Source organism: Aegilops tauschii, chromosome 2 (genome assembly GCF_002575655.3).
Source record: "Aegilops tauschii subsp. strangulata cultivar AL8/78 chromosome 2, Aet v6.0, whole genome shotgun sequence".
Taxonomy (NCBI): Eukaryota; Viridiplantae; Streptophyta; class Magnoliopsida; order Poales; family Poaceae; genus Aegilops; species Aegilops tauschii.
The window spans coordinates 648955520-648964418 of NC_053036.3; the positions used below are offsets into that span (position 1 = coordinate 648955520).

Here is an 8899-nt window from a genome sequence, read left to right on the forward strand (position 1 = left end):
GTTACGAGCCGAGAGGTGAGGGATTTCCGCCATTCCTAGAAACCGAACAAAGTCTCACATCTACCAAAACGGTCCACTATATCATACGAAACTCTAGAAATTTAGTATCTTTGCTTACCTAAAAGTAAGCCAACTATTAGATACAATCCAATAATTCCCTCATAAAACTCTGCTCCATGTTATGTGTTCATTCTTTTTAATATTTTTGTTGTAGGGTTAAGCAAACACTGATGCGATAAGTATTGCTAGTCTGCTATTCGCAACCTGCGAAATTTGGATAAAGATTTTAGACGTGTAGATAGAAAGTATACCATTATAACTAGTGCTTCATATTTGCTCAATAATTAAAGTAAAGTAAATTATAATGCAGAGCATCTACTTTATCAGTGCCAAGTTGCCACCCCTTTCCCTGATGAAATCGTGTCGACAATGAGCGCCCTGAAGAAACTGCGACAAGGGAAGTTGGTGGTCAACCCCGGCACAACATTCGGGAAGAGCACCACCACAGCCACCTCCATCGTCGGTGCATCCTCCCCGCCGACCGCTAGAATGCAGCGGCACCCGATAACAAAGGCCTTGGAGGTCGCAGCGGCCGGAAAAAAATACCACCATGCCAACGGCCCCATGTCCATGTCCGGTCAAGCTGCTGGATCGTACTCCTCCTCCGTGGCCAACGGAAGTGGTTGGACCATAAGCGATGACAAGGTGAGAGGTAAACTTTTTTTTTTTGGCTATTTATGTTGCAACTTGCAATGCTTTGATTTAACGAAGAATCCTGGATGATGTTACAAGACACCAACCAACGAAACCATGTGCTAAGCTAGGCTATGTTTCTTCTTCTGACCATATATATATATATATATATGTATATATATATATATATATATATATATATATATATATATATATATATATATACATATATATATATATATATGCATGGCCAATACAACACGTACCTCTACTCTTTGTTTGTTCAGAAGGGCACACTAAGCTTGGACGAATCCAGGAGCATAGTCTACTTAACATAATATCTTCATCCTCAGCGATACTTATTTTGGAACAGATGAAGTACATGCCAAGTTCATCTTCTCCGGTGACAAAGGGTTAAACTAAACCGGCCAGAAGGCTATAAGCTCTCTGTTCACTATGAAGCAACTTTTTAACGCAGTGCCCCGGAGATCAGGTTATCAGGATATATTAGCTGAACATGCATTAGTTACTGCCACGATTGGACACATACGACATGGGTCAATGAAATCTGGAGTGAAGACGATTAGCACACTACACATTCACACCTCTTTAGGCCCTGTTCGGAATCCCACCAGCTCCGCCAAATACCGGGAGCTGCGGAGTCAGGAAACAGACGCTCCGCATTTCCCAACTAACTCCACCTGAAGCGGAGGTACTCCGAACAGGGCGTTAGACTATGCCTTTTTCACTCCCTCCTAGTAATTCTGCCCCTACCAGCCCAGCCCACTAAAGCCCATCAAGTATCGTATTATCTCAAAACGACAACCATGCCAGGGTAGAAGCCCAGGCAGACGGCCAAGAGCGCGAAGCATGTTCGAAACTCCTCCAGCTTCTAACTCCATCAACTCTACAGATGATTTTGACCCGAACACTTGGGCTTCAAGAAGCTAAATTGTTGAAGTTGAGCTCGGCTGCAGTGCAAAATTCTAGAGGAGTGTCGGCCCAGCTCCATCGATTGAAGAATCTGGAGTTTGCCTAATTTATATCAGCATGCCACCGCTAAACATACTGTTTTGCTGCCTCCCGCGAAAACCTACCGATTCGTTTGCCTAATACATAGGCTGGCTGGCCGACCTGGGCTGGTTCCAGCCGCCCCATTATGGCGCTCAAACAGGCCACCAAATGCGGCGAGCCCATGGTGGATTCCTGCCTTTGGGTGGAGTTGGAAGATGCCATGAAAAACTGGATTCGAGGAATCCGGGGAGTCGGTAGGAGATACCGAACATGCCCTAAGTGTTTAGTACTCCCTCCGTCCGAAATTACTTGTCACATAAATGAATGTATTTAAACTAAAATACATCTAGATACATTCATTTCAACGACAAGTATTTCCGGACAAAGGGAGTAGCTCCGTAGCTGCCAGCTTTTTCAGCTTCATGGTCGGAGCTAGGCCGAACGTCCTAACTTTGTGGGCTTGAAAAGTAGAAGCTGGCTGCTCACATGAAGACGTGAGCTTTCAAAAATAATTTAGGAAGAAGTGAGAAAAAAAAGGGTGCACAAACGGTAATTGGCATGCTTTGTGCCATCATGATTTGTACCTTCATCGTATTCCTCTCTGGCACCCCTACCTATCGCTTCTGCGCGCCCACCATCGACGCCGAGAGCCCCTTCGCCCGCCTCCGCCGCAGCCTTACCACGCTCGTCAAAAGCTCGAGCTTCGCCTTATGTACGAAAGGACACCAAGACAAGGATACCGCGGCCAACTCCGAGGAGGCGCGCAGCATGCTCCAACTCCTGCTGATCTGGGCGGTGTGCCTGGCGTATGGTGTTGTGTACGCGCAAATCATGACGCTATTCAACAAGCAGGGCCGCACCTTGGATCGCCGCGTCTTTGGAGGCCTTGAGCTACCGCCGGCCGCACTTCAGACAGGCACTGGGGCCGGCGAGCATCCTTTTGTTTGTCCCCATATACGACCGTTTGTTGGTGCCGGCACTCGGGCGCGTGACAGGCAAGCCATCGGGGTTGACGCTGCTGCAGCGCATGGGCGCGGGCATGGCGGTGTCAATGGGCGCGATCATCGCAGTGGCGCTCGTGGAGGGCCAACGACTAGAGATGGCACGGGAGCACGAGCTCGTGGATGACGCTGGGGCGACGGTGCCAATGAGTTGGGCGTGGCTAGTGCCACAATACGTGATGATGGGTGTGGCCGACGTGCTGGCAGTGGTGGGCATGCAGGAGTTCTTCTACGACCAGATGCCCAGCGAGCTGCGCAGCCTCGGCCTGGCGCTCTACTTCAGCGGCATGGGCATCGGCGGCTTCATCAGCAGCGCCCTCATCTCGGTCATCGACGGCGTCACCTGGAGTGGAGGTGGCGACGGCTGGTTCGCCGACAACCTCAACCACGCCCACCTCGACTACTTCTATTGGCTGCTCGCCGGTCTCTCGGCCGCTGAGCTCGTGCTCTTCCTTTGGCTCGCCAGCTCCTACACCTACAACAACAGCCACAAGAAGATTCAGCACTGAGTGATCACTGGGACCATTCGAGGTTGTGTAAAAGAAATGGTCCACAACGTTAAGTAGGTAGGAAACAAGGAATCTTTTTGTATTAAAACAGATTGCATTTGTAATTGCAAATGTTATAAAATAAAGTGGGCCAAATGGAAATTGATGGTTTGCTGCTACCTAGCACTAGCTCGCTTGAGTGTCCAACGCATCATACAGCGGTGGCGGTCCATCTGGCTGAGACTACACACAGTGGGAGTAACATAGATAGTAACATCACACATATCTAGATAGAATAGATGATGTGGTAAGCAATAAATGAAGAAAGAGAGGCATGTGATAACATAACTAATAAATAAAGTGTTACATGTCAAGGCAAGATGAGTCTATACCCTAATAAATAAAGTGTTACATGTTACCACACATATGTTACTCCCCACTATAGAAGGTAATAACATAGATTAGTAACATGTGCCATTGTGGCTAGTCTGACAGGTGCTGTCGTCACGGTACTACCACCCATTATTCTGAATGAAGGGCTGCTCTGTTTATTTACTGGATCCTGAATTGGGGTCTACTGTACTGAAACGATAAATCAACCTTGTGTTCTTGTGTCCAACCACGTGATGATTGAGTGAGTATACTGCACTCAATGTGTACTCTATTTCAACGTAGTTCGACAGGGACGTCCCAAGGCAAGAAAAAAAAAATTGAGACACCCCAAGGCAAGCAAATGTGCACTCTCCAGGGGCGTAGCTCGTTTAGGCACATATGTAATCACTCTCCTGGGCACATTTGCTGCTCTGTTTATGCACATCTGCTCTTCGTTTGCCTAATACATAGGCCACCGATGCCCATGTTGGCGATGCATGCTAGCGATGTTGCCGAACAGATTCCTGTCGCTGTCTGGAGTTGGAAGATGCGATGAGAAACTGGACTCGAGGAGTTCGGGAGTTGGTAGGAGATCTGAACATGCCCCAAGTGTTTAGTAGCTCTCTAGCTAGCTACCAGCGTTTTCAACTTCATGGTCGGAGCTAGGCCGAACGTCCTAATTTTATGGAGTTGAAAAGTAGAAGCTGGCTGCTGCTCACATGAAGACGTGATCTTTAATAATTTAGGAAGATGCGAGAAAAAAAGGTGCACAAAGGGTAATTAGAAATTTTCAGAAACAATTCGAACGCTGGATACACAGGGTACTTGAATAGAGTACAGTAGGAATGATTACATATGTACCCAAACATTTAAATTATTGTGTTGTGAAAAATATAAATCATTGCACTATAATGATATAAGATGAGTTGTAGTACGTCCCTACCCAGATCCAGATGGCCCGGTCAGCGATGCTCTCCCAAGAGAAACGGCAACTTGTGACCATTCTCCTGTGTACGGGGCGTGGAGCGAGACATACAAGAGCCCGACGACGCTGATGGCCATGACCAACACAATCAACAAGATGATGGGTCTCTTCGCCCACTTCCCCATGATGCCAAGTGCAAATGGGTAGAGGAGCACGAGGATCCCCATGTTGAATACCATCCCGAGAAGCGCATGTCTCGCCTCGTCTGTGAAGAAGCCCCATGTCGCCGCCTTGCCTATCGCCGCCCCGACGGCTGCGACATTGACGATGATCACTGCGGTGGTCGGGATCAGCAGTGGCACCCATCGCACTGTGTAGAGATCGGCGAACTTGTCGTTGGAGCAGGCCTCTGTCTGCTTGGATGTGAGCCTAAAGTATATTCCCTTTCCCGTGACGAGCTTCAACAACATGTAGAGCACCGCTGTTGGGTACACGCCCGTCGCCCCGATCATGTAGAACTGCTCGTTGCGGAACCAGTCTAGCAACGTGATCCCTGACCATCTTACCTCGAACATGCCGATCAAGTGCACCATCGCTATGATGGCAACGCGGTATCCCATGTACATGCCGAATGGCCTCTGGATGTAGAGCTGCTCGGAGAAGAGCCACATGACCGGGAAGAAGTTGTAGGACAAGATGAACACCGTGACGATCGGGTACGTCGACATGTTGAGGTAGGCGATGCGCTGCAGAGGGTGGAGCCGGCGGCTGGCGATGAGGGCATTGCTATGGGAGAAGAACACCTCGAGGGACCCACCAGACCACCGAAGCACCTGGTAGAGGCGCTCGGTGAGGTTGATCGGAGCCGTTCCACGAAATGCCGCGGGTTCCATGGAGCAGTACATGGAACGCCACCCTTGCCGATGAATGCGGAATCCTGTCACCACGTCCTCCGTCGCGATGTTGTACACCCACCCGACATCTCTCCCCCATGAGCTCCCGTCCTCGTAAGCACACGTCATCAAGGTAGCTAGGTCCTTTCTGAGGTGCTCGTCGACCAGCACCGGGGTGATAGATCGATCTTGGATCGCGGCATCCGGCACCGAGTTGATGAACGACGTCGAGTAACCGAACTCACCTGTCTTACGCACAAGCTTGGTGTTCTCCGCTCTATAGCGTGGCGGCTCGATGCCATAGAGCGAGACACGACGGAACATGGTGCCGGTGCCGAGGTAGGTAGGACCTTGGAGGCCGTTGAGCGCAAGCATGGTGCCGTCGAAGAAGACACGGTTGTGGTTGGCGTAGCGATCAGTTGGGTCGATGTCGTCAAACCGTTGCGGGAATTGGACGAACGCCGTGTTCTGACCATCATGAGGATCGAGCATGAAGCACATAGGGGCACGAAGAGCTTGCGAGTTGTTGATGTAGTGGTCACAGTCAAAGTTGATGACGAAGGGTGCGTTGGAGAGCAGCGCGGAGACACGGAGCATCACGTTCATGGCGCCTGCCTTCTTTTGGTTGTCATAACCAGGGCGCTTCTCTCGGGAAATGTAGACGAGCATGGGGAGTCTCGTGTCAATGTTGCTGAAGTCAAATGGATTGTCGGTGCTCGCGGGTGATCCAAGTTGTGGTTTACAGCTTGGATGGTCTAGTAGGACCTGTCAAAAGAGCAAACGAATTTGGGAAATTTGCCAACTCACAGTAAACTGAATATCTATTTTATACACTAAGAACGCATTACTCAAATATTTTTCGGAGATATTCACTTTCATGAAGAGGCGCAACTTTTACCTGAACAATTCCAGCATGTTGTCCTCTTCGGTGGTTCTCGGCTTGCTCAACCCATGTGCCCGGCCAGTGTGTTCCATCAGCCATCCAAGTGGCACTTACACCACCTTTGTTCCTCGAGTTGTAGGCATCAGATCGTTGGCGGATGGTCGTAGAAAGGGAGTCTATTCTCACCTTGAACTCCTCGTATTCTCTGCGGACGCGCCTATGATCCCTCATGAATTCTCCTGCCATACCCCCGATGTAGGACCGTGTCTTGATCCCAAAATAGCTCTCTGGGGACCTTGGCTCGACACAATGCTTCCGGCAAAATGGGACCCACAACGCAGCAAAACTGGCAACCTGGACCATCGCCTCGTAGTGCACCAACGTGCCACCGTCATCCGAGATGTAACAGGCGTAATTGTCGATAGGGTAGTCGGCGGCGAGGATGGAGAGGATGGTGTTTACGGTGTATAGGACAGGCTCATCCACAGGATCGACTGTGGTGACAAAGACGTCAATCCCTGGAAGGGTGGCATCGTCATGCCGGTCTGCGAGGGCGGCGAGGTCCGGGACGCGCTTGATGGGGTTGAGCTTGGGGAGCTGGTTGAGGAGCCATGAGAAGCCAAACCAAGCATCCGCAGTCATGGACGCGGTCCAGAGCCACACACTGTCTTGATTCTTGTGCTCCACACGCCACTTGAAAAAGGCGACGACGGCGACCAAGCGCACGAGCATCAAGAACCTGTTGTTACAAAAAGATAATATTATTCACAGGTGTAGGACTGTGAAACCCTTCATAGAATCATAGTTCTCCATTCGTCCTATATATATAGTGAGCGTTGGTTTCACAAAGCTTTGTAAATGTTGACCAAATTCATGTACTTCATGTGATCCAAACCAAGTGTCGTGTCAAACTAAAACCACGGCACTTATTTTAGATCGGATGGAGTAAAAAAATATCTATTTCTTAATATATAATGTATATACCATACAAAAAATATATTTCATGATAAATTTTGATATTGATTTTGTGTTCTAGACATTGATAACTATTTCTACAAACTTAAAGTATGACCTTTAAAGCGGGGAAACCCTTTTTCGGTAAGTATGACCTTTAAAAGAAAAAAGAAAAATCACGCACACTATGTTTATTACGGGACAGATGTATAGTAGTAGTGTGAAAACCAGCATGGGGAATGACGTGCAGATGATCGACCTGTAAGGGTGCAGGATGCTTCCCTTGACCTTCATGGTCCGGAACAGCAGAGGCCGGTTGCCGTCGCCGGACATGATGCCTCCCTCATCGGCGGCAACCCACACGTCGTCCTTGGCGCCAAGGCCCCGTTTGGCCACGGGGGAGTCCGCCGCGACAGAGACGGCAACGGCCTCACCGCCAGGGACGTCAACGCGGAGGGCGTTGGATCTGCGAGTGACTGCCGCAGCCATCGTGTGAGCCAAGGTGGCCGATGTTGGTGCACGCACGCACACGCCCGTATGCCGGTATGTGTTGGTGTCTTGGGGATGCGTGTCCGTTGGGGGATTATATACCGCATGGGCAGCCGCTTCCGCATGGTCAAATGCTAGTGCTAGCTCCTCCTCGTTGAAGCATGGTTAGCTCCTCCTTGTCGTTGTCATCGTCGTCGTTGCTATGATAAACCATCGGCCGCCACTTCCGCAGTTCGGCGTGGTCAACCGCGGCAAGGAAAGGATCGCATTCTGAGGTCTGGCCGATCAAATACAACCGGCCGGCCGAAGCTCACTTGCTGCTAGTTATAAGCAAAAGTATATTTCATGTCGACATCGATCGTTAGAGAGCGTGTATGCTTGTACTAAAAAAAAATCAATTGAAGATGTGGTGAAAAGGACGTAGGGAAAGGTACGGGAGAAGATAGTGTTCTCAACGTGTGGGCGCATGAATCAGCCGGCGACAGGTCTATGGATGCCCTACCACTGGGCATATGCCCGCTTTACTTTCCTCAATAAGCACTTGTTCGCTTTGCTTGGCTCGCCTTTTTTTTTTTTTGATTTTTGAAGGATGCCTTCCGCGCTCTTTCGTCGTCCCACTTTCCCTTTTCTTCTCCGTGGCGTTTTGTATCTCCGAATGGGTGGTCAGGTTGACCGATGTTATCCTGTGTGGGCAATTGTGATGGTTTTACCCTGCTTTGTCATATATTAACTGGCAACTCTTCTATTCTTTTTAATGAATCGAGATCATTTGGACCTGACTTTAAAAAGAGGCAATGCTGCTCTCACCCTCCGCTTTCGAGTGATAAAAGGGTCTTGAAGCAGTAGAAGCCCACATGATGATTAGCCAAGAGAACATTGGAGCAAGCAAATTGTTTTTCAGTCACTGGGACTACTGTCAAAATACCTTTTACTCCATGAGGCAAGGAGGGTCAAATTAAAATCCATACCTCAGAAAGATTTCTTCCTGGACACAAACCCTCAGTTAGACCGATGATACTTATGCTCCTCTCCAAGATTACCCCCAAGAATTGAGGCATCTGGGAGGTAATAACATTCATAGTCTATTTGGAATATTTGGCCATAGACATAAGATAGGAGGGAATACCAGCAATGCAAGTGCCAAGAAAAATCGGCTTACCCGTGTACGATAGGATTTTACCCAGCCA

At 49.1% G+C, this 8899-nt stretch overlaps 1 protein-coding gene and 1 pseudogene across 1 annotated transcript; one reads left to right on the forward strand and one right to left on the reverse strand.

The window, feature by feature from the left end:
- Positions 1 to 2265: 2265 nt before the first annotated feature.
- On the forward strand, positions 2266 to 3217 carry LOC109769826 (protein NRT1/ PTR FAMILY 5.10-like; annotated as a pseudogene).
- Positions 3218 to 4507: 1290 nt separating this feature from the next.
- LOC109769824 (mixed-linked glucan synthase 2-like) lies at positions 4508 to 7712 on the reverse strand. The gene is made up of 3 exons (XM_020328535.3): positions 7483 to 7712; positions 6285 to 7008; positions 4508 to 6151 (listed from the first exon to the last, which is right to left on the reverse strand). The coding sequence occupies exons 1-3, from the start codon at positions 7710 to 7712 to the stop codon at positions 4508 to 4510; spliced, it is 2598 nt and encodes an 865-aa protein (XP_020184124.1).
- Between the last annotated feature and the right edge of the window lie 1187 nt (positions 7713 to 8899).

Coding starts and splice junctions, on each gene's coding strand:
- LOC109769824 (XM_020328535.3), bottom strand. CDS start 7,712: ATGGCTGCGGCAGTCACTCGCAGATCCAACGCCCTCCGCGTTGACGTC. Junction 7,009..7,482: donor AGCATCCTGCACCCTTACAG/GTCGATCATCTG, acceptor TTGTAACAACAG/GTTCTTGATGCTCGTGCGCT. Junction 6,152..6,284: donor AACATGCTGGAATTGTTCAG/GTAAAAGTTGCG, acceptor CTCTTTTGACAG/GTCCTACTAGACCATCCAAG.